Source organism: Drepanopeziza brunnea (genome assembly GCF_022702325.1).
Source record: "Drepanopeziza brunnea f. sp. 'multigermtubi' strain 214-2 chromosome Unknown ctg9, whole genome shotgun sequence".
In the NCBI taxonomy this organism is placed as follows: domain Eukaryota; kingdom Fungi; phylum Ascomycota; class Leotiomycetes; order Helotiales; family Drepanopezizaceae; genus Drepanopeziza; species Drepanopeziza brunnea.
Genome location: NW_027094072.1, coordinates 923,717 through 946,731, shown reverse-complemented (window position 1 = coordinate 946,731; position 23,015 = coordinate 923,717). Strand labels below are relative to the sequence as shown.

Sequence of the window (23,015 nt, the reverse complement as noted above, 5' to 3'; positions counted from 1 at the left end):
GGAAATTTCTTTACGGTCTTGATATTGAGGGTGAGAAATGGACGATGGGGGTTTTCTCGCAAGTACCTAGCTAGGTAATGAATGGGCTGAGAATATGGCCATACGTTTTGCATCCATCTATGTTTGAGCCTTTTGAGATAGGGGAGGGAATGAGCAGGTGGGTCATCTGGATGTTAAAGGGGAAGATGCTGATGTACGTATGCTTCTGTGCATGCATTCTTCTGTGAAATGACTAGACAATGAACATGGAACAGCTTTCGCATCACCTTTAGCATTGTTGTTGTATTAAAATTCTCGTTCTCTCTCTCTCTCTCTCTCTCTCTCTCTCTCTCTTTCTCTGCTTGGGAGCATGACTGGTATTGGCAACGATGTATAACCAACCAGCTGAGGTGGGAACAATCCATTTTCCCACCTTGTTTCACTCCGGGCTCGCTAAGAAGAAGAAGAAGAAGAAGAAGAAGCCCACTTCGAGCCCAAAATAAGGTGAAAGGTGGAGTGGATTTGATAGCTTGGGCAGAGGCAGAAGGGCAGACGGGCAGATAGGTAGACAGACTACCGATACCGAGAGGCCGGTTTGTTGCAAACTTATTGTAGCATTCTGTGGGGCCGGGCTGGCTACTAGCAGCAAGTGCTTACTTAGTAGAGCTTGCATGATATACCTAGAACGATACTTCGTACGTAGATTCATTCGCCTGAGCCTGTGTTGCCAGAAATTCATTCTGCACAAGGTTCAAAACGGAGACTCGTAGCTTTTTTGTAACCCCCCCCCCCGACCCTTTCAAAATACCCGAATTCCCACCAACGCCTTGCTAATTACGAGATCCGACCCGGAGATGCTTCTAATCTACGCAAAATGGATGCCTTCGTCGTTGAAAGCAGACAAGAGACGTAGGAAGTCATTCTCGTCGCACTTCCCGGCTCGCTTATCCGCCAACTCCGTGACGTCCTCCAACACCTTGCGGATCTTCTCCTTGACCAACTCCGCAACCCTTGTCTTCTTCTTCTTGCTCTTCGTCTTCCCTCCACTCTCCTGCGTTGCCCTTTTGGCCTGCTCTTTGAAGAAGGAAGGGGTGTCGTCCTCCTCTTCGTCCACATCCATAATGCCGCCCCACTCGGCTTCCTCCCCTTCCCCGTCCATCTCCGTTTCCATCTCCTCATCCTCCCCAATCTCCGTATCGTCGACCGGGATCTGGTTTGCCGAGCACCAGACCTTGTAGTTCCTCTCCAGCATGGCCAGGACCTCCTTTGTGCCAAGCCAACTCGCTCGCATCGTACGATTCTTCCTTACGAAGCATATGCGCAGCATGCCGTCCCATTCGTCCCAGCTGACGCCTGGCCTCTCTGCGCCCATCTTCGGCTCGATCCGCACTACTGACGATTCGACTTGTGGCGGCGGTCTGAAGTTGTTTTTGCCTACTTTCATGATATGCGTGATTTTAGAAAAGAATTGCGCATTCACTGATAATCGACAATACAGCGGATCGCCAGGTCGCGCAGTAAGTCGCAACGCGAACTCGCGCTGAAACATGAGAATTGAGGTTCGCGGTGGATTCGGCAGGGCGAGAAGTTTAAAGACCAACGGACTCGAAATCTATCTATCATCAGCACCTCCTCTTCTCGTACACTGACCACAGAACATACCTGGTACGGGGTATTGCTAATACAAACGTCGAAATGCGGCAACTCGGTCTTGATCACATCCCCCAACAGGACCTCCAACCTTTTCTGCTCAGGCTTCCCTTGCACACGCTTCGTGACTTCTGCCGCCATACGAGGATCCAGTTCTACCGCTATCACTTTCTTCGCCTTCTCCAGTATGCGCACCGTCAAGTTCCCGGTTCCGGGACCGACCTCGAGAACGACGTCGGTGGGCTTGAGGTTCGCTTTAGCGACGATGGCTTCTGCGACTCCAGGGTTCTTGAGGATGTGCTGGCCCACATTTGTGTTCTGCAATAATAACTTCAAGTCAGTATTGTGCAATGTATGGTGTGGAGTGGTGGGGGAAGGGGAGAAAAGAACGGCAACATACAAATTTGAAGACATTGTTGGTGGTGGCTTGCGCTTTCGAATATGGGCTCGAGCTGGCAGCGGAGCTGTTCTTTTTGCCTGTCTTGAGTTTCCCCATTTTAGGGGGCGACAGAGGGGGAAATGGTATGATGGTGAGCTTCAGGATGTCGAACGGACTGATAGACTCCCGTCGGCGAACATTTTTTTGGGGGGCTTTTCGGATATGGTTTTAGCGGGGTCTTGATCATCCCCGGACCCAGAGCCGACAGTGCGGTCATCACGTGTCGATTCTTCGGCTCGGAAAAACAACCAGGCTCGATTCCCGAAGCCGACCCCACACGCCGGGCTGTTTCAGCTCCGTACTGTACTCCATACGTCGAGAGACAAATATCTTCATCACTTAGATGAAAAATTGAACAGATAATCGTCGGATGTAACGAGGCTTTTCAGAAAGCCAAGTTACCCCCGGCTGGCGTCGCCCCAAGAGATCCGCCAAGCAGTTCTCAACCATGGATTTCCCAGAAACCGCGCCCGCGGGTCTGGAAACTCAATGGACAGACCCTTTCCCTACTACAACTAGTTGTAGTAGTACTACAAATGTCTCTCCTTGAAATAAATGGGGAAGCGTAAAGTAATTACGGGGTACGAAAAGGAACTCAATTAACAAACTACAGAGATGTAGTTGTATAACTAGGTTTGAAATTCATTAAGTACTCCGTAAGCGATCGATTTGTCAAAATCTTCTAATCTACAGTAATGTTGAGCTAATGTGGATCCTGTAAACTGTTGAAAATACGGTCACCTGACCGACGGCCGCTACATTGATTGGGTGCTCCATTTGAGCTTGGGCCATCGAGGCTCACCAAAAACTTGGCTAAGCGCTTAGTAATCAGAAAAAGAAATAAGAAAAAGAAGAATCTTGCGGGTATGACAAGCCAGATTCGCGTAGGACTACCACCTTTTGTAGCCACCTTTTGCAATGAAAAACTACGATTATAGGTTCTTCTCTTTCCGAATTCTGTACCCTCACTTCTCGAACTCTTCAAAATTAGCTAATTAACTGTAAGGAAGGAAACGCTCGAGAAACAGCTGGTTGCATCGGGCTAGAAGGGCTTATTGCTATAGACTGGATGCTCGAGAGACAGTTTTGGCTGCATCGCGCTGAAAGGGGCTGGAAGAGGCTACTGCTACAGATTGGTTGCTCAAAGGACAGCTGGCTGCACCGGGCTAAAAGAGGCTGTAACTATCGATTGCTATTACTATCGATTGAATGCTCGAGGGACAGCTGACTGCATCGCGCTGAAAGAAGCTATTAAGTCCGGAAAACTTACCACGGAAACTGCAAAGGGCCTTAATTTTAGCTTGCGGCCGAGCTGAAGCGTTACATTTTCTTTTTATTCTTTTAAATCGTATTTCTTATGGAAAATTGACGTAGCGTTAGTGTAAAAGGCCTCGGAAGGCAGCCTTATATTACGACCGTTGCGAAGCGAGGTCCCCTGGCCCCGGAATAGAGTTGATAAGAAGAGTTGACAAGACTTTTTTTGGACGTCTGTAAGCTGCCTACTTTAAGGGTAATCGAACTAAACCGGGTCTGCTTCTACCGGTATCTCGGGGAGGTTAATGTAGAGAAGTCGACGGATATCTAATATTAGAGGTAGTGCCAAGCCAAGGAAAGTCTAGTAAGGTGGTAGAAGGTTTCAAGAGTGACGGACTACCTACTCAGATAGAGAACTATACTGGCTGCCGATCTGCCTATTGATAGCATTGCAGATCTGTAATTCCAGTACGGTAATACAGAGTGTGTTGTCACGTCCTGCGAATATCGTATTTGGCTTATTGAGGCTGTGGTTTACAGCTACCTACTCCCCTCCGCAATCCCCTGCCCTGAGTTGATAGACATTATAGAGTTGTGTATTCTGTCTAACTCTCTGTAATCGTGTGCCCGAAAGGCTCAAAGATTCTTGATTATACATAGGTATAGACCGCCTTCGGTTCGGTGGTGCTATAGTACTCTTGCTCTTGTTATACTGCGACGGTCCTCGTCGGCGCCGTACTTGATGCTCACAAGATGCTTTACCTTGCTTTCCCCCTACTCCGTACTCTGCAGACACAGGTCAAGGCGTTCCAGACCGGGTTTGGCTTGTTCAAGACAACTGAATGAGTGGATTTAGCTCAGTTAACGTTTAACTTGCTCTTACTATACTTAGTTTGAGTTCGTTCACTCGGCTCCAATATCCTTCTTCTACTTCTAGAACCAGTAATTGCTCGCTCAAATCCGCCAGAACTGCGTCTAATCAGTCGGGCCGCCGGAAGTCGTAGACAGGGCGATCCCTGAGGCGAATATTTCTTGATTTAGCGTTTCATGCAAACGGAATAAAGAAAACTCGACTGCAATACAAATAATCTGGCTCAGGCACTTTAAATCGCTTCACCGACAGCAGTTTCTTCCATTCGTTTGGGTCAATTTCATTCTTTACACGATGTCGAAATCTCTAACACTGCTTTTCTCCTTGTTGTCTCTCGCTTCTGCAGCCGAGCTGACTTGGACCTCATGCGGCACTGGACTGGAATGCAGCTCTCTCACAGTTCCCCTCGAATATGATAGGAGCACCACCTCAACAGCGACTGCCAGCATCGCCTTGATCCGTTATCTCTCCACAGTCGCTAAAGACCAGCGATTGGGCTCCCTTCTCGTCAATCCCGGCGGGCCAGGCGCATCTGGATATTCTTTCGTCCAATCTGGAGCTGGAGAAGCCATCTCGAAAATCACCGGAGGTTTGTACGATGTCGTCGGGTGGGATCCTCGCGGTGTAGGGAAATCTACCCCCTTGATGCAATGCTTCCCCAATGCCGGAGAAGAATTCACCTTTTCAGAGGCTCTTCCCGGAGGTCCGAACCTCTGGCTCGGAATGTACTCCAACTCTAGCTACGATGCTGAGGTTGAAACTAAGATCACTGATTTCGATGCATCAGTCAAAGAACTGGCTGATGCATGTGTCGCCGAAAATTCCGATGCCCTCTACACGTCTTCTGCAGCATACGTAGCGAGGGACATGGCTGCCATCGTCGATGCCGTGGACGGGACAACCGCGAAGTTGAACTACTGGGGCTTCTCATACGGCACGATCTTTCTCGCGGAGTTCATCCAGGCCTTCCCAGAGAGAGTTGGAAGAGTAGTAGCAGATGGAGCTGTCAACCCAGAAGCCAATGCCATGACTTACGACAACCAGCTCCCCAACGACCAGATCTCGATGAGGGACGCTCTCAACGACTTGATTTCGTTTTGTGAAGATGCTGGCACAAACTGCCCCCTCGCGACTCCACCAGACGGTGTGACCGGCACCCTCACCGAGCGAATCGACAATCTCTTTGAGACCCTCTTCAAGGACCCGGTCGTATACAACGGATTTGCTATTAGCCTTGACTCATTCAATGTCCTCCTCTGGTCCTTGATGCGAGTTCCTGTCACCTGGTCCATGGTTGCGAATATCATCGCCGGACTCGAGATCCGTGACCCAACTGCCTTCTTGACCACTGTCTCTGGTACAGCCGCCACCGCACCTACCGACGCGAAAGCTCCGGGTGTTGCTACTCTGCGCGAATTCCCGCTGACATGCATTGACAACGCCGCCTCGAGTAGCGTAACTCTGAAAACTGTGATTGACCTCACCAAGTCTCTTTCCATCGACCAGGACACCCCACTCCTCAACGCCGGCCTGAAACCCATCACTTTTTGCCGCCACTTTCCTGATACCCGCCCGCTCGTGCCACCAGCGGGTATCTCATCCATGGCTAAAACCGATATTATGCTCTCGGAAGCAAAAATCACGATCTTGATCGTCAACCCAGAGCACGATACTGCCACACCCCTCGTCTCGGCCGAGAAGCTCCGTTCTCTCCTGCCAAAGTCCTCCAGGCTCGCTATCCGTCGTGGACCAGGCCACACTTCCGTCTCTCTCGCCTCTCTCTCCCTGACGCAGACTATCCGCGATTTTTTCGTCGATGGAACAGTGCCGGATGATCTTGTTTCCCACAGCACCGACCAGGACCTGTTTCCAGCCGGGTCCGGGAAGAGCCTGGTGACAGCGGCGGCGTTCAACGGAACATCGTACACCCCGGAGGACATGGCATTGTTGGAGGCAGATTATGCTATTTTGTTGGCGTTCTTGGCCATTGCATAGAGTGCAGTGTTGTTATAATATGCTTCTTGGTAAGCATATTTGATACCCGCTCGAGTGCTGCTCGGTACCCTATCCCCTCATGGGAATAAAAGCGAAAGCATCATTTTACAAGGGCTTTGACAAGGGATTTGGCCGATTCAATCTTGAAAGATCTCTTGGAAGTCGGAGCAAGCGATCGGTCTGTGCAATGGAGTCAAGGCGTTTCGCAAATTACCTTAGTACAGGCCTGGAAAAGTACACCCCTCACATTACTCCATAAAAGAGACGGAAAGAATAATTCAATAGAGAGCTCTGCTTCCCTGATTAGGCAACTCAGGCTTGGAAACCTGCGAATTTGAGTGTACCTCCGCAATCAATCCACCATCCCAAGAGTGGAACTGCAATAAGCAATGTATTTTATTCTTTCTATGAGAGACGTCGAAATGTGACGCGCATCTTAATATGTTTTCCTTTGAACGAGTATCGGAATGCTCTCCTCTCGCCCCCGAGCAACACTTACAGTTGTTGACTTGCGTTTCCGTCGATTGACTAAGTAACCTGCTGCAGCAGAAACTACTCTTCTTATTCTCTGCTAGCCTTTTCGTCGACTCCTGCTCATTACTAGCGCTCACCTGCATCGCTATGGTGATACACACATTTCAGTAGCCCGCCTTCCATGCCCTTGGACCAGCGATTCTGTCATCACAATTCAGCCAACAAAAAATCGTGAGTACAGAAAGGAGGAAAGGGAAATCGGCACACTGATCGTTATACGCCGGTGGAAATAGTTATGGCGAGGAGATCAAAACGTTAAAATGCCCATCGTGCCAAAACTTATATACCAAAGGAAAGGGGGAAAAAAAAAGCAAAGCCCAACTAAAAGTCCCCAAAATCCAATGATACTGAGAAGGACTAGTCTACAACCCAATTGGATTGAATGGTTTTTTCGTTCTCGCATTCCGAGGGCCCAATCGATCCCGTCCAGTTTGATCTAAAGACGAAATGCCTTCCAAACCATCCCGCTTGCTGGATGTCCGGAATATGAGAACTTGAATATAAGTAGAGATTACGGAAATGCTTCGGCGGAGGGGAAGCTAGTGAGAAGTGCCATGATACCTGTACTACGCTTGCCATGTTCCCATATCGTTCAGGTATAAGGTTCTATTCTCTATCCTGTAGGAACCTGAAGGCAAGCTATACATAGCATGCTCTTCTGAAAAGTAGTTCTTGAACGATGGTCTAAAGGTACCGTTTAGTTGACGGACATGAGACTATTTCAAGCGGCAATGCGAGTGAATGGCATGAAGGACATCAACATCGAAATCACAGGATGGAACGCTCCACCGCCATTGACTGACTCAACTGAGTGAATTCGCAATCCTTTGCAGTAGGTGGTCGCCATGCTCCAGAGAGGCCGTGACCAAAAACCCCTGAGTATCTCGGACTTGTGCTCCTGAAATGCCACTTAAGTACAGTATCTGGCTGATACCGTCAAGAATCATAGAATTAAAGCGAACAGGTTTTTTTTGTCACCTCTCTGATCTTGGAGATCGAAAACAATTCGGGCAGCTCCGAGAATGCGTTGCCGCTTGCGGTTCTGTTGCCACAAGATAGCTGTTGGTAAGATGACAACATGGGAGAGAGAGTTGTTTATCACAGTAGATACTAGAATTTCGACGACTCGGTCGAAGAATTTTCAAGTATGCAGAGGGTCAAAACAAACAAATCGATGCAGCGCAAGAACAAGCACGCAACCGTCAAGTCCAATATCGGCTGGCGGGATGAAGTCAAGAGCCATCCATCACTTACCACGGAAAATGCAGATGATCTATGATAGCGAAGCTTGAAGAACATTCAAGCCAGGCGCCTGATTGGAAACTTGTCTATCTTTACATGTTTCTATACCACCTTCAAACGCCTCGCCCGCACTGCACCTCCCATACACTATGAAATGCCCCGTGGATCGAAAACATTTGCAAACCCACGCCAGGTTCACGTCTGCTGGCCTTCATCTGCCTGTTCAATCGTTCCCATTTACCAGCAATCCATACTAACAGCCATCGCCCCGAGAGTCCGGATTTTATGCTCACAATCATCCATTCTCAAGCATTACTGGCCCATAAGAGCGAGATCAAACCGTTTGTCCCGATCCTCCATTGCCTTCCTCCTCCGTGGTCCCCATGCATCCATAACCGCCTGTCTCTTTGCAGCCCTCTCTTCCTTCCGCTTTGTATCATCCACACCCGACTCTTTCAGGAGAATACTGATGAAGAACGGCGAGCAATTGAACTTCCGCGCCAGCTTGTTGCATCCCCACGCTTCCGGGTCTTTCCTATGTAACTTATAGATTTCCTCAATGTCCGCTTCCTTCAAGTGGTGATGCGGTAAATGGTTTCCGTTGGGTCTGACCTTCGGTGGAAGCTCTGTTTTCGCGGGTTGAAGTCTCGAGGCGGTAGTAGCGAGAAGCTGTCTCCTCTTGTCATCTTTTGGCAGGAATTTAAGAGGCGTGTGGTAGACGGAGGGAGCAGAAGACGGAGGATTGAAGATTATGTGGTCTTGTCGGGGCGATTCGTTGGAGAGGACGAAGGACTGATCTGGTTTGATGTTCATCCGTTGCTTCGAGCGTCTATATGAAGATTGCTGTCGCCGGGAGCTGGCATTGAGTGAGAGCAGACATTGGCCTCTACCCGCTAGCAGATCGAGGGCAGGCCTCCTGAAAAGCCGTGTGTCCATTGTTGTTGTTGGGCTTGCTTGGAGGTTGAGGTCTAAGATGGAATCGCCGTTGAGCTTCCCTCTTTTTTTTGGGTGTTGTGATGACTAAGTAATGCATTCAGGGCTCGGTGGTCGGAGGTCGGAGTCGGAGATCGATGCTTCCGGGCCGTCAAGCAAGTTATGAGGGTCATGAGGTCTAAAGATCCGAACAAACACACGCAATTCAGCCAGAACCTCGACAATGTCCTGGGGATCCTGATTCCGATCCAGCCCGGCGACTGTTGCATTGCATTGCATTGCATTGACAGAATAGCTCACTGGTAATCCGCGCCAGCCCTCCAACCTGCTACACATCACACCATGTGTCCAAGTTTTCAAGCTCTTTGAGCATTTCTCTCCCATATCAAACGTCGGACATTACGCGAAACATCGATTCCTCACGCTGCGCAAGTGTGTATGCAGTTTCCGCATATTACATACTCATGACCAAGAGTTTTCAGAATATCCGGAACGGCGAACTCCTAGCGAAGACTGCAGACTACCACGAACAACTTGAAAATGAGCGCACCCGAATCCAGCACAGTACAGCCTAATACGCCTGTCCCTGGGGCCCGTACTCCCACAAACGTACCAAATGTACCTCTTCTCGGTGAGGGCTTCCCGGAAAGACCCCAACCTGTTTTATGCGAGGCCAACGGCAGTGATGTTGAGGAGGCGGCAGGCATGAAGAATGGAAAGCGAAGATTGTTTGGCTTTGGCAAGAAGAAGGAAGAAAGCAAGGCGAAGGGGAAGAAGAAAGGGGATGCTGCTATAGTTGCCAGCAGTGCTTCAACGATCACTTTCCAACCTGTTCCCCGGAAAGTTCCACTTGGGTCTTCCCCGAGATCCCACCCAAACCATCCTTACCTTGTCTCGCCCGCTGGATCTCAAATCTTCGAGCGCGATGTGCAGGAAAGCTCTCTCCCCATCACGAATTCTCCCGCGATTCCCTCCCATATTCAGACAGAGAATCACATACCACCTGTCCTTGATGCATCGTCAGAAGCCATCACAAACCGTTTCATTGATCCAGACACGGTCGAGATTGTGATGCATTCATACCATCAACCAGCGGCTATACCAGCCTCTATGAGCTTTCCAGGCTTAGGAGGCCTTGAACCGAGTGGTGGAACTGGTCTCTACGCAGATGATGCAGGTACCCATCCAGAAAAGGATGATGCAGCTTCAAATCATGGCGCTCTCGAAAGCACAGATGCTCCGCGGCTGAGTTTTATATCCTTCTCAGATATCTTACAGTCAGAGCATGCAGAGCACGCGGGGTTCAGAGACTCTTTCTACGTAGCGGGCTTGAGCTCGCTGTCCTCGGGTCACAATGAATCTCCATCGCCAATTCGTTCTCCTGTGTCGTCTCAAGGTTTCAGCTCTTCTCCACCAACAAGTCAGTCAGCATCGTTGAAAGGCATTGAAATGTCTCCCAAAGGAAGGCCGCTTGGAAGCCCAACCTCAACTCACGCCTCTCTTGGCGAGTTGACGATAGAAACAATGACTCAAGCATTGAGAAGAACCGGAAGTAGAGATCTTAGTGGCATGCGGAGCCGACCTCTGAGCCCATCGAGTCCCGATGGACTGTCTGAGCAGTCTTTCAGATGAATGAGTAGAGACAGGCTATCGGATCTATAGATGTCTTTACTTCTTGGGATGCAGTATATCTGGGGTGCCTTGGTATCGGCTTTAATTTGCTTTTTGGGCTAGGAAATGAGTGAGTTGTTTTGAGTCGAAATGACTTGTCTCTTAGCGGCCACAGACTGTGCGTTATTTAATATAATTCTACTGTTCAATGTCAACATATCAAGGATTCACGAACCACGGAACTCACGGTCATTGAGATCAAAATTGATGAGAGCTGACTAGATAGATTTCCAACTGTCTTACCGTTGGTACAATGGCACGAGGACATAGGGTTGCATTCTCTTCGATATCTTAACAGTCAATCAATCACCTTGATAGCGGGGATCTACTTGCGGCACATGCTCCCATGCAGACTGATAACCACTTCCCGATAGTTGACGATAAAGGCTGCGAATCTTATTTATATTCTCTACTCGTGTGGAGATGGACGGAAATGCCACCGGTAGAATATCCTTCATGCTCAGCAAAGCAAGAGTATAGTTTGGAAGCGGCTTGACGTGTTGAGGTTAAAGATAGATAGATAGTAGTGGTCGTATTTGGTTATCTTTCTACGTTGTTTCGGCTTTTTCCAATGGAGGACGGATTGAGGCTCCAGTACAAAAGGTAATGCCTATCACTTCCCACTCTCTTCTCGAATTATTATTGCCAAACATTGATCGTGACGAAAAAATAATTGGCATTTGAAAGTGCATCCAGGACCGAGTTGCCTGGACTAGAAATTCGGATATTCTTCGTGACATTACAAATGACTGAGCGCAAGTCGAATGATAATACCTACGTACTTACCCGCCCGCTACAGCCCCCGCGCCATTTGGTGATCTGCGCTTGGGACAGTTATACAAGCTTCCAAGAGCATCATCGAATCTGAACCAAACCCACAACACCGTTGTTCTGATCTTGAATGGCCCGTCAACCTGACGTTCGCTCCCTCTGATCTTAACCCGACAGCTATCACAGGAGGATAGGAGATTGGACCTTTTGCCACTTCACTCGACGGGCACTTTGGGCAATAGGCAGGCGAGGATGAAGGAGGGAAGAGACAGAGGAATGATACTGGGAAGACTTGTGGCCAACAAACCTCAGGACTGTCGATAAAAAGGCCTGCGAATTTGCCCTCGACTCGGTATAGATCTCCAGCTTGCGCCGACTGCATTCAAATTGCTGAAAGACAAGGTGGATCCGATCAGGTTGACCCGCCATACATCTATTCGCCCACGTCAGATGTCGCCGCCACCGTAAGAATCATAACCAAACCCCTCTATATATTGCGATAAATTCTCGCGATCGGGCTGCCCCGGCTCTTTCCTGGAAGTTCGGGTGGAAGGGCATGATACGAGCAGATATAGATGAGCCAGCATCCTCAAATGAACGAAATCCTGCCTCCAGGAATGGACGGTAGAAACTACAATGGACGGCAAGCAAGTGACGGCTCTCTGCAGAACTGGCAACGAAATGCCTCCGAAACCCTGGCAAGGAGCACGGAAAGAACAAAGAGCGATTCCTACACAGCGCAGAGAGTGCAGTCTACAATGTATACCCTGCGTCCAGTAACACCAGAAAGCCGGGGGGGAGGGAGAGACGGATTGTTCGGTGTCGGACCAGTGCACACATCACCGCGGTCTGTATATGGAGGAGGAGAAACCCAAGACCACCGGCAAAGGCTTGTCCATCAAGACTCACAGATCACCGATTCGCTTGAAGAAAGAGGAGGTGGAGGCCGTTCCGCTGGACTACCTATCAGTTTTCCGCCTATCAGTTTTCCCGGCCGGCCTCGGAATCGCACTATCAACGAGCCCTCCCACCAACGGAGACTTTCCAGCAGTGTATCTAAGAGCAGGCATCGTGTCGGCTCCGTGCATTCAGCAGTCTCTCCCTCGTCCCACGATGTATTACCTCAGACCGATCTTTCCGACTCGTCTGGGCTTCCTTCGGCTTCTACAAGACCTCCTCCACAGATACAGAGGTCCAACTCATTGAAAGGTGGGCGTCGTCTTTTGAAAAGACCGTCAAGGCCAACGTCACCTCAGCCTAATATAGGCGATGTTCCCTCAGTGGATTCGCTTCCTTTTCCCGTGGCCACAGCCGACGCCAACAAGATTCTAATGTTAATGAAAACTTTGTGTGGCCGTATGAGAGGGGAAGTAGAGTACCAGGTCGTCGAAAAAGGGCCACGATATGCGGGAATTTGTTATATCGACGATATCAAGGGATCTCTCATGTACGAAGGTGACGATAGAGGTCCCTTCCATCTTGTCGTAATATCTGATCTGCGAGGATGTCGAGTGAAGCCTTTCAACTCGCCAGAGAGACCGATCAAGTGCCTCGAGCTGTCGAATAGAGCATCAGCCATAGTAATACATCTTAAGCCGATGGTCAAAGCAGAGTATGATCTCTGGCTGGCAGCTTTGCTGTGCTGGCAACAGATCCGAACAACTTCTCTTTCGGCCAGCCCACCAAGATCTTCAGCACCGCCTTTGGTGGAGAAGAGACCGTCGAATCAGAGGCGTGATTCGGTACTCAGCACCAGGCAGAGAGGGGCAACCATCATCAAAGTTGCACAATTACTGCTTTGGGATAAAGGCGCCCCCTCTTCTCCGACTGCCATTGTACGTCGTGTCTCAACTCGTGACTTGCGTTCGTCAAAGCGGTCGGGTTGGCGGAAAGTATCATGCATCCTTCAGGATAATGGAGAGTTCAAGCTTCTGACGGAGAACGACATTACGCTACTATCAGTCATACAACTATCTCAACTATCGCGATGCGCTATACAAAGACTGGATAGGTCCGTTCTTGATGAAGAGTTCTGTATCGCCATATTTCCACAATACACGCCCACTTCCACCCAACTATCTATATTCCGACCAGTCTACATCGCGCTAGAGTCACGCCTGACACACGAGGTGTGGTTTTGCCTGTTGCGAGCTTTCACTGTTCCCGAGATCTACGGCCCACGAAGCTCGGTCTTGGAGAACAGTGACGGTCTGGGGGTCAACCAGCCTTTGCCTTCTACCAATGATATGTTTCGGCTGGAGAAGTCAATATCCCTCCGCATTGTTGAAGCCAGAATCAGAACTGTTTCTAAAACCAATACTTCTCACCATGAGAAATCCGCGAAGGCTTCGGAGCATGACCCGTCTGTGGGAGACTACCTTGTTGAAGTCATACTGGGTGGCGAGGTTCGGGCCCGTACGAAAACCAGGACCAAGACAAGGAATCCATTTTGGAGAGAGGACTGTGAGTTCTTGGATCTACCAGCACACCTACCAAGTTTGTCTATTGCCTTGAAACAAGTGGTGCATCCGATGACCTCTGCACATGGTTTCCTCTCCTCATCTGTTGCTCAGACGCCGAATGCTTCCGTCGAGACGACATGTGGAATTACCGAAATACCCCTGGAAAAATTGGGCGAGGGAACTGACAATGAATCTTGGTGGCCAATCCTCGATGACCAACAACAGCAGATTGGAGAGTTGTTTCTCAGGGTGCGGCATGATGAGCTTATAGTTCTTCTCGCAAAAGACTATCAACCTATTTCCGAAATTTTGCACAACTTCAGTAGTGGATTGACTGTACAGATAGCCCAGGCTATACCCTCCAGATTAAAGACACTTGCCGAGATATTGATGAATATCTTTCAAGTGTCTGGGCATGCTGGGGAATGGCTCACAGCACTTGTTGAAGACGAAGTCGACGGCCTTGGCAAGGAGGCACCTAGTTCTCGGCTAAGATGGAGCAGGAGACTCGGTTCCAACGAGTCTTATTCATCTATGATGGATCGTGAGCAGACGGTAAGAGATGTAGGAAAGTCTTTGCAAGGAGAGGCTAATCTCCTCTTTCGCGGCAACTCTCTCCTAACCCAGGCCCTTGACTTCTACATGAGGCGGGTCGGGAAGGAGTACTTGGAAGAGGTTTTATCAGAAAAAATCAATGGGATCAACACCATGAACCCTGAGTGCGAGGTAGACCCGTCCCGCATATCGCACGCTGACGACCTTGATAAGAATTGGACACTGTTGACGGCTTTGACGACGGATATCTGGGAAAGCATCGCTGGATCAGCCCAAAGATGCCCACCCGAGCTTCGACAAATTCTCAAGTACATCCGGGCTGTTACCGAGGACCGCTATGGCGACTTCCTGCGTACTACGGCATACACCAGCGTCTCTGGCTTTCTATTTCTACGATTCTTCTGCCCTGCTCTTCTCAATCCAAAATTGTTTGGTATACTTCCAGATCACCCACAACCAAAAGCTCAACGAAGTCTTACTTTAATCGCCAAGAGTTTGCAAGCACTAGCAAACCTCTCACACTTTGGCCAGAAGGAGATTTGGATGGAGCCCATGAATCGGTTTTTGACTGCCCACCGACAAGGGATCAAAGAATTCCTCGACTCCATCTGTGATATCCCCGCAGAGCGTGATGGCGGATACGCTCTTCCAGCATCTTACTCAACGCCCATAACTATCCTGGCACGACTTCCACCAACATCGCGAGAAGGGTTCCCTTCATTGCCATATCTCATAGACCACGCACGTAACTTTTCCTCCTTGGTCAAGCTCTGGCTGGACACAACGACACACTACATGGCACCTCTAGGTCTCGAAGGCGAGCTTCTTGATTTCCACAAGCTATGCCTCGGCCTCCAACGCCGCACGGATGACTGCCTCCTGAAAGCTGAAGGGGCAGACCGTGGCGCCGACAATTTATCACTGCAATGGGAAGACATCGTCGAGACGCTGAAAATTTCCACCGATGTCACGAGTCCTTCAACATACTCCAATCCAGATCGAGAGCCGTACTCGGAACCAGAATTGGAGAGTCCGCTTGGGACTTCATACACTGCAATGAACACTATAAATCCAGAACCGAACCAGCGCTTGCCATCTGGCTCGGCGTGCAGTGAAGCCGAAATTAGTGAGCAAAAAGAGAGACGAAGTTTATGGGACTACACGCTCGTCAAGGAGGTCGTCAAGGAGAGCAAACACCATAAACCCTACGATACAATGACAGACACCGGTCAAGCGAGTCCCCCCAGTAGAGGGCAGAGCCGGAACGGGAAGACTTCGGGATTTTTGAGCGGGTTCAGGAGGAAGGGGAAGGGCAGTGATGCGAATACGCATTACATTGAGAGTGCGGGTGCTGGGAGTTCATGGAATGGACCGGGAGGTATGTTTTGATCGCAACCTCTGATGTTCAGCGCTGTTGGTATGTTCTCGAGGACGAGAGTCTTGTCGCCTGTGGGGGTTGGTAACATACAGTGAGCGGCTTTATGATGAGCAATCATTTCTGTAGTTCAAATAGGCGTATCATAGTTGGGGAGGAAACGCGTCGTTGTCTATACCAATATATTCCTTTGTTGTTGCAAACTGGATATATGAGTAGGACTGTCAAGCAAGGAGAGCATAGGCTCAAGTAACATCTCAAATTTTGGCCCATGGGATTGTGGGTACGAAAAACGCCTCATTGCTCCGCTCCGTGAAGACCTGTCTTTTGAGCGCCTTCGTCAATGCAGCAATGCTCCAATGCTCCAAGTGCACAAATCCCGTCAAATCATCCAACCCCAGCCATCAAATTCGTAAGTCGTCCCTGGACATTGTACGTGCCATTCCGTCGCTCAATAGCGGCGACAAGTCTATGAGAAGAACTTGCTATACGCAGCTTTTTCCTTCTTGGCCCGCTCAGCAGCGCTCTTCTTCACAGCTGCCAGCTCTTTCGCGATCGCTGCATCCCCAGGAACGAGCTTGTTGGCCTCAGTCAAGTCCGTCAGCGCAGCCTCCTCATCCTTCAGCGCAATCTCAGCGATAGCACGACGGTACAGAGCCTTGGCTTTATCCGTGTCCGAGATGTCAGAGACGTCCAAAGCAGCAGAAGCGCATCTCAGTGCCTCCGCGAAGTCCTTCTGCTTATTGGCCAGGAGAGCTGAGTTGCAATTCAACGTAAAGCGCAGAGCGTTAAGAGCTGCCTTTGTCTCGGCAGGCTCTTTCTCCAGATCTGGATCTTCATTTAGATATCTGAGACCCTTCTGATACTTGTCCAAGCCAACACTCAAATTCCCGCTCTTGAAAGCTGTGTTACCAAAACCCTTCAAGGCTGTAGCCACCTCGAGGATGTATGCAGCGGATTTCTCGCCAGCTTGATCCTCTGGGAAGTCTTCGTATGTGTCGCCGGTGGAATCTGGAGCCTTGGTCTCGGCCGCGTCAGCTTCTTCGCCGGTCAACTCGCCGCAGTTTGTGATGGTGACTTCTTTGCTGGGCTTGTCACCGGGCTGGGTAGGCAAGTTCTCGATCTTGCGGATGATAGATTTGCCGTTGAGGACTTCGCCGAAGACTACGTGCTTTCCGTCGAGATGGGGGGTTGGGACTGTGGTGACGAAGAATTGAGAGCCATTGGTACCTGGGACAATGTTAGCATTCATCTCATGAAATATTAATCGCACCCAGGGAGGGCAATTGTTGCTAATTGAAGCTTACCTGGGCCAGCATTGGCCATGGAGAGTAAGAATGGCTTCTCGTGCTTAAGGTCGAAGTTCTCATCCTCGAATTTGCTGCCGTAAATCGACTCCCCACCAGTTCCATTACCAGCTGTGAAGTCACCTCCCTGGATCATAAATTGTTTGATGACCCGGTGGAAAGTAGAGCCCTTGTACGAGAGCAGCTTGCCAGCCTTGCCCTCACCTTTCTCCCCGGTGCAGAGAGCGCGGAAGTTTTCAGCGGTCTTGGGGACGACATCGTTGTAGAGCTCGAAAGTGACTCGGCCTTCTGAGTTCTTGCCAATTGAGATGTCAAAGAAGACGCGGCTACGCTTTGCCGGTGTGGATGTTGCGTCTGCCATATTGGAGGATGTTTTGAGTGTAGGAGTCTTTGAAACGAGTTTGTTTGGTTTCTTCCTGCAGTGAGGAGCGGGATTCTTTATATGTACCTACTTTGTAGCTATCGAAGTTACTAGAACGACGAGGCTGATGGCGGGAGGATTTTCTTTTAACCGGCAGGCTGGGTCACGTCATGTGATTACAAGGATGTAAGAGGGTGTGTAAATCCAGGCCTTGAGTGAGTGTTGCTACTGTACTTCAACAAACTTTAGTTTCTAGCTTGCTTGCTTGATTCCACATGGAATCAGGCGTCCTATTAAGCCTTCAACCTATTGAAGTGAAGTCATTGGCGGATATGATAAGAGCTCAGCAAAGTAGTTTATGTTGTGATTGATTCAGAGAGAGAGTAATCAGGTGACCGTTTTCCAAAGTACGCCACTAGGGAAGATCGTGTTGTCGTGTCCCGATTCAGCGGATGTATAGTAGTGTGTGTACAAAGAAATCCATCGCTGGCCTGTACGAGAATCTCCAGCTAATTTCGAGAATGATGTCCTTGAAGACCGGTGGCTGGCTTCAGGAGTGAGAAATAATGACGAAGAGGCAATGAAGTGAAGCTGCTTGACCTTGAATTTACATCCGTAGCTCCCCGTTCACTTGGTTCCGCTTGGGCCCACTGACATTTCTAGAGTAACCTAGATCGAGTCAAGGTCTGTTGACTGGAAGTTGGAAGTTCACTTACCGGGCCATCGTTTACCAAGGTAACCTCCTTTGATGTTGGTCAGCAAGCAGAACGGCACATGTAGATTATAGGTAACTTTCAACTGCTTACCATCATAGCCTGAAATACCCCATTCTTGACCCTCTCCGGGCTATAACCCTGTTGTACCTTCGAGAAGAAGAGCTGATACAACTCCTTTGCCTGGTCTCCTCCAAGAGCCCCATGGAAGTCCGGTTTTGACCCTTTCTTCGTAGAAGCCAGTAACGTGAACTGTGATACTACACCTTCGTGAGCACGAATACTCTCAAGATCCCAAGTATACACTTACCGCATAGCACTTCCCCTTTGATATCCTGTACACTTTGCTTCCACTACAACATGATCAGATACATTGATTCGAGAACATGGCTGGGATTTCCAACTCTGCCGCCAGTGTCATCGTCCCATAGCCGCATCTTCAGAACTTTTGCTGCGAGAGCGTCGGCATCCTGCTCCGTGTCACCTGGAGCTACAGCGGCGAAGACCAAGATCCCCTTTCCTATGGAAGAAACGAGCTGTTTATCAACGGACACTGATGCTGATAGCACTCGTTGAAGGATGGCTTTTGTAATTAGTCAGTTATAAGAACGCGATAGGGAAAGGGATGGGGGTTTGCCTTTCATTGTGACGCTCGATGCCTGAGAAAATTGGGAGGCGCTAAAAAGAATGGTCTGTTGAGAATGCCGTTGCTAATTACTTTGTTTAAATACAAAAATGGGTTTTATAGTCGTAAAGGTGTAGAATTTGATACTATATGATATCACAAATTCTACGTACATAGACATTCATGCTTCGATAAAATTCAAAACGCTTGAAACCTGCTGTAAGATGGCACAATCTACGGTACAGCAGCATGGGAATATTGATTGTTATATACACTCGCCTTCGAGCAGAGTTTACCGATATATTAGGCACCTAAAAAGCTAAACGCGCTTTCCCGGATTACCTAATCTTAAACCGGAAGTCAACGCTCAAACCGACTTAATTACCAAACGACAAGGCTTCTTCTCAACTACAGCCGCGCCCGCTACTACCATCTTGAACAGCGCATAGAGTTAGATCCTCTACCATCAAAACTAAGCCTTGGACATTACTGCACCTACACAATCATACTACACCAGTATCGCGTTTTCAAGCGCGCTTCTTTGATACAAGATGGCCGCCCGAAAGCTTCAGCAGGAGATCGATAAGTGCTTCAAGAAGGTCGACGAGGGGGTAGTGGAGTTTGACTCGATCTACGAGAAGATTGAACAATCGTCGAATGCCGCCCAGAAAGACAAGCTGGAAGATAACCTCAAGCGCGAGATTAAGAAGCTGCAGAGGCTTCGGGATCAGATCAAGACATGGGCCCAGTCAAACGACATCAAGGACAAAGGTCCTCTGCTGGACAAGCGCAAACTGATCGAAACTGTATGTTATGGATTAAAAACGCTATAGAGCGTGCTAATATCATTACAGAAGATGGAGAACTTCAAGGCGGTCGAGAAGGCTATGAAAACAAAAGCGTTTTCGAAAGAGGGCTTATCCGCTGCAGCCAAGCTGGATCCAAAAGAGCGAGCAAAGTCGGATGCTTGTGATTTCTTGAGCACATCGGTGGACGACCTAGAGCGCCAAATAGAAACATTGGAAGCCGAGGCGGAATCGCTACAGGCCACTATGAAGAAGGGGAAAAATCAATCATCCAAGGCCGATAGGATCGACGAGATACAGAGGATAACAGAACGGCATAAATGGCATCAGGGCAAGCTGGAGCTTATAAAACGATCTTTGGAGAATGGCGGAGTGGAGACCGAGCAAGTCAATGATCTGGAGGAAAGCATAAAGTACTACATCACGGATGGTATGAGTGAGGACTATATGGAAGACGAAACGATGTACGATGATCTCGACCTGAAGGAAGACGAAGACAACTACGGCATGAATAATGACAATGACCGTGTGTCATCGCAAGACACACAGTCAATACAGGATGACACACCAGAAGTAGACGTCCGGTCGAGCAGTATCCTAAAACCAAAGGCTGCACCAGAGCCTCCTGTTGCTGCAGCTCGGAGACCATCAACACAGATGAAGAGTCCTTTACCGACGGTAGCTACTCTACATACGCCGTTAACGACCATCTCCAATAGTACGACAAGCCTGATGAAGCCTGCCGCTGTGCCGACGAGAGCGCCTGGAGAGACATTGAAGTATGCTTCAGCGGCAGCGGCAGCAGCAGCAAGTGACAAGATGGGGATTGCTCCGTTACCTCCGCCTCCTGAAGCTCTCCCACCGCCGAATACCTTAACTGGACATCCGCCGCTACCCTCGCATCGAACCCCAAGTGTGATGGCATCTCCAACCCCATTGTTTTCTCAGCCAGCAAGCGTGCATCAGACACCCGTTACGCGGTCCAGTGTTCTGGTCGGCACTCAAGTACCTGATACGCCTGGGAGTTCGCAAACGAAATCACCAGCATTGAGTGCATCGAGTGTAGCCCCTAGTACATCACGGCAAACCTTGGAGCAACCCGATAGTTCTAGACCCTGGGCTTCGAGAGTCACTTCCGGCAAAGCTGCAGCAATGCAGGCGACGCATGAGAAAGCCAAAGGTACGTGTCCGCACGCTCTCACATTGTTCGAATTGCTGACTTTCTCCAAGCCGAAGCAGAAACCACTCCTCTCAAGAGCAATGGGGTCGCAAACGGTACTAAGAGCAACGTTCTAGATGACCAGGATGAATCCATCTTCCACTTGCCATCAGGCCTGGACGACTTGCTACAGTCATACGAGAGCAGTTCACGACGGGTTACTGTTCCACAGTCACAGTCATCCCAAAGGATGCTCTCAGCGTCACTGAGCAGCTATCCGGACCTCTCTGATGCATTGGCACCGATAGCTTACAGGCCAAAAAACCCCGTCAAAACGCCTGCCTACTATCCTCAAGAGGTCAATCCCTGCTTAGATGATGCCCGGTTATATTCTAGGATCGACCCAGATACGCTGTTCTATGTCTTCTACTACAAGCAAGAGACGTATCATCAGTACCTTGCAGCTAAGGCTCTCAAGGACCAGAGCTGGCGATTCCACAAGCAGTATCAAACTTGGTTCCAGAGACACGAGGAACCAAAGACAATCACTGAGGAGTTCGAGCAAGGCACTTATCGATTTTTCGACTACGAGAGTACATGGTAGGTCTTATCTATCTCGATATACTGCCATTGTTTAGTTTCCAAGTTTGCCTTATGTAGAGAGTGTATCAGGTTGGCAGTGTGGATTTCCGTTTGCCCAGGTTTCGTCTTCTTGACGAACCTTTCGTTGGCCGAGCTTTTTGACGCTAAAAAGTTTCTCGCCTTAATACAAACTCAGTTGATGTCTCGATTTTATCGAGCTCTCTGCTAATTATCGTTTTGCAGGATGAACCGCAGAAAAGCAGACTTTAGATTTGCTTACAAGTTTCTTGAGGACGATGTATGAGTAACGGGTGCGGCGTCAATGGAAACTTTTGTGGAAAGCAAGGCGCATGATTATTTGCACTGGCCTCGTTCTGGCTAAGGTTCAAAGTTTGCATCCTTAGGTAGCAAACAGTCTGCTCACTTGACCAAGGATATCTTGGTGTTCTCACTCTATTGTTCATGGATTTGACTGGAGCTCAGTGGCGATACTTGTATGAATTTCTGATGAATAGAAATGGATCAACCATCATCGGATTGCTCCGCTCTTTGACAGATGCGACCGAGTAATATGTGCCGGTGCTCGGCTACAGGCTGTTTGTATTCGTTAACAGATCTGCAGTATCTTCTATCCCGATTCAAACTGCAGGCCCGGCTAATCCAGTCTGGAATTCGAAGGCGGCCGGGTGCAGCAAACCATTCGCATACAGATTAACTCAATTCAACTTCGAGGCTAATTCCACCAGCATCAACCATTAGCCAAAGAATTCGTCTGCATGGCTGCCCAACATGCCGCAGACTTGCATCTGGCGAGAAAGGTCGTATCTACAAGACGAGGAAAGCAGAATTTATAAAAAGAAATCATCATCTCAGCTCACTGGCGCTTTGGTGTTGCCTTGAACCATGACGTTTCCAGAGCCCTTTTTATTTTCCATTTCTCACACTTGGATACGAAACAATCAGTTTGGAGGCCGCTTTTCATTCGTCAATTTAAACAGACCTGAAGTGGATTTTGGTCCATAAATTATTATAATCGATCATCCTTGTTCCACCTCCCCGATTTGAAAGCAGAAGATGATAGTCTCTCAGGGCATGATCTATATGAGACGAGAATATACTGCGTGTGCGTTGTTCTCGTTTACACCCGGCTCCTCCTCGCGGCGACGAGGCAGAAGAAGGCGAACAATGCCATTTCCAGACCAGTTGCCTAACTCTCACACCTCTCGAAACATGGCGTGATCCAGACGGCCGTGGTATAATGCCCAGTTGAGCTGAGACAAACCATCTGGCATACTCGTGCTGCACGGCATCACTCTTCAATAAATAAGACCGATGGCCCGACTTCAAGAGTAGGAGGTTACTGGGCAATGTGAAGGCTTCAACCTCCTCGACTTGCTCATCCAGAATCTCTCATCTCCAGATCCCGTCTCTACGCAGCATCTCGTTGCCCGATGCCTCGGATGGCTAGCGAACGATGATAGCAGCAGCAGTGGCAATAGATCGCCCGGACGCTATCAGTATTGAGGCCTCCACCGAGTGCGTGCAGCAATGATGGGAAGACCGCCTTTTGTTCTACCTTATCGTGGTATGTTCAGACAGCATTTCCATTTCTCGGCACAGCCCCAGCAAGGCTTTTCCCTAGGCAGCCGTTGAATCAGTTGCTTGACGGTTATTTTCTCAGAACAGGGTTCTGCACGCAAGGCTATGAGATGCCGGCCACAGTTCCTGCGA

General features: G+C 49.2%; 8 protein-coding genes across 9 annotated transcripts; 4 read left to right on the top strand and 4 right to left on the bottom strand.

The window, feature by feature from the left end:
- Positions 1-844: 844 nt before the first annotated feature.
- Positions 845-2,125, bottom strand: L3040_005683 (uncharacterized protein; the record flags this gene model as incomplete). Its single annotated transcript, XM_007295724.1, has 3 exons — positions 845-1,591; positions 1,642-1,947; positions 2,030-2,125. 3 exons carry the CDS (start codon positions 2,123-2,125, stop codon positions 845-847), a joined length of 1,149 nt encoding a protein of 382 aa, XP_007295786.1.
- A 2,362-nt stretch (positions 2,126-4,487) lies between these two features.
- L3040_005682 (uncharacterized protein) lies at positions 4,488-6,188 on the top strand (the record flags this gene model as incomplete). The annotated part of the gene is made up of 1 exon (XM_007295725.1): positions 4,488-6,188. One exon carries the CDS (start codon positions 4,488-4,490, stop codon positions 6,186-6,188), a length of 1,701 nt encoding a protein of 566 aa, XP_007295787.1.
- A 2,088-nt stretch (positions 6,189-8,276) lies between these two features.
- L3040_005681 (mitochondrial 54S ribosomal protein mL58) lies at positions 8,277-8,900 on the bottom strand (the record flags this gene model as incomplete). The annotated part of the gene is made up of 1 exon (XM_007295726.1): positions 8,277-8,900. One exon carries the CDS (start codon positions 8,898-8,900, stop codon positions 8,277-8,279), a length of 624 nt encoding a protein of 207 aa, XP_007295788.1.
- A 537-nt stretch (positions 8,901-9,437) lies between these two features.
- Positions 9,438-10,529, top strand: L3040_005680 (uncharacterized protein; the record flags this gene model as incomplete). The annotated part of the gene is made up of 1 exon (XM_007295727.1): positions 9,438-10,529. The coding sequence occupies one exon, from the start codon at positions 9,438-9,440 to the stop codon at positions 10,527-10,529; it is 1,092 nt and encodes a 363-aa protein (XP_007295789.1).
- Positions 10,530-12,697: 2,168 nt separating this feature from the next.
- On the top strand, positions 12,698-15,745 carry L3040_005679 (uncharacterized protein; the record flags this gene model as incomplete). Of its 2 annotated transcripts, none has more annotated exons than XM_007295728.2 (1): positions 12,698-15,745. In XM_007295728.2, one exon carries the CDS (start codon positions 12,698-12,700, stop codon positions 15,743-15,745), a length of 3,048 nt encoding a protein of 1,015 aa, XP_007295790.2. The 2 variants fall into 2 exon arrangements, with proteins under 2 accessions (XP_007295790.2, XP_066011457.1); XM_066154606.1 differs by having other exon boundaries at positions 14,900-15,745.
- Positions 15,746-16,200: 455 nt separating this feature from the next.
- Positions 16,201-17,399, bottom strand: L3040_005678 (uncharacterized protein; the record flags this gene model as incomplete). The annotated part of the gene is made up of 2 exons (XM_007295729.1): positions 16,201-16,961; positions 17,039-17,399. The coding sequence occupies 2 exons, from the start codon at positions 17,397-17,399 to the stop codon at positions 16,201-16,203; spliced, it is 1,122 nt and encodes a 373-aa protein (XP_007295791.1).
- Positions 17,400-18,026: 627 nt separating this feature from the next.
- Positions 18,027-18,756, bottom strand: L3040_005677 (uncharacterized protein; the record flags this gene model as incomplete). The annotated part of the gene is made up of 6 exons (XM_066154604.1): positions 18,027-18,068; positions 18,116-18,142; positions 18,206-18,372; positions 18,423-18,465; positions 18,517-18,695; positions 18,750-18,756. The coding sequence occupies 6 exons, from the start codon at positions 18,754-18,756 to the stop codon at positions 18,027-18,029; spliced, it is 465 nt and encodes a 154-aa protein (XP_066011456.1).
- A 532-nt stretch (positions 18,757-19,288) lies between these two features.
- L3040_005676 (uncharacterized protein) lies at positions 19,289-21,588 on the top strand (the record flags this gene model as incomplete). Its single annotated transcript, XM_007295731.1, has 4 exons — positions 19,289-19,543; positions 19,592-20,723; positions 20,774-21,302; positions 21,528-21,588. 4 exons carry the CDS (start codon positions 19,289-19,291, stop codon positions 21,586-21,588), a joined length of 1,977 nt encoding a protein of 658 aa, XP_007295793.1.
- Positions 21,589-23,015: the final 1,427 nt, after the last annotated feature.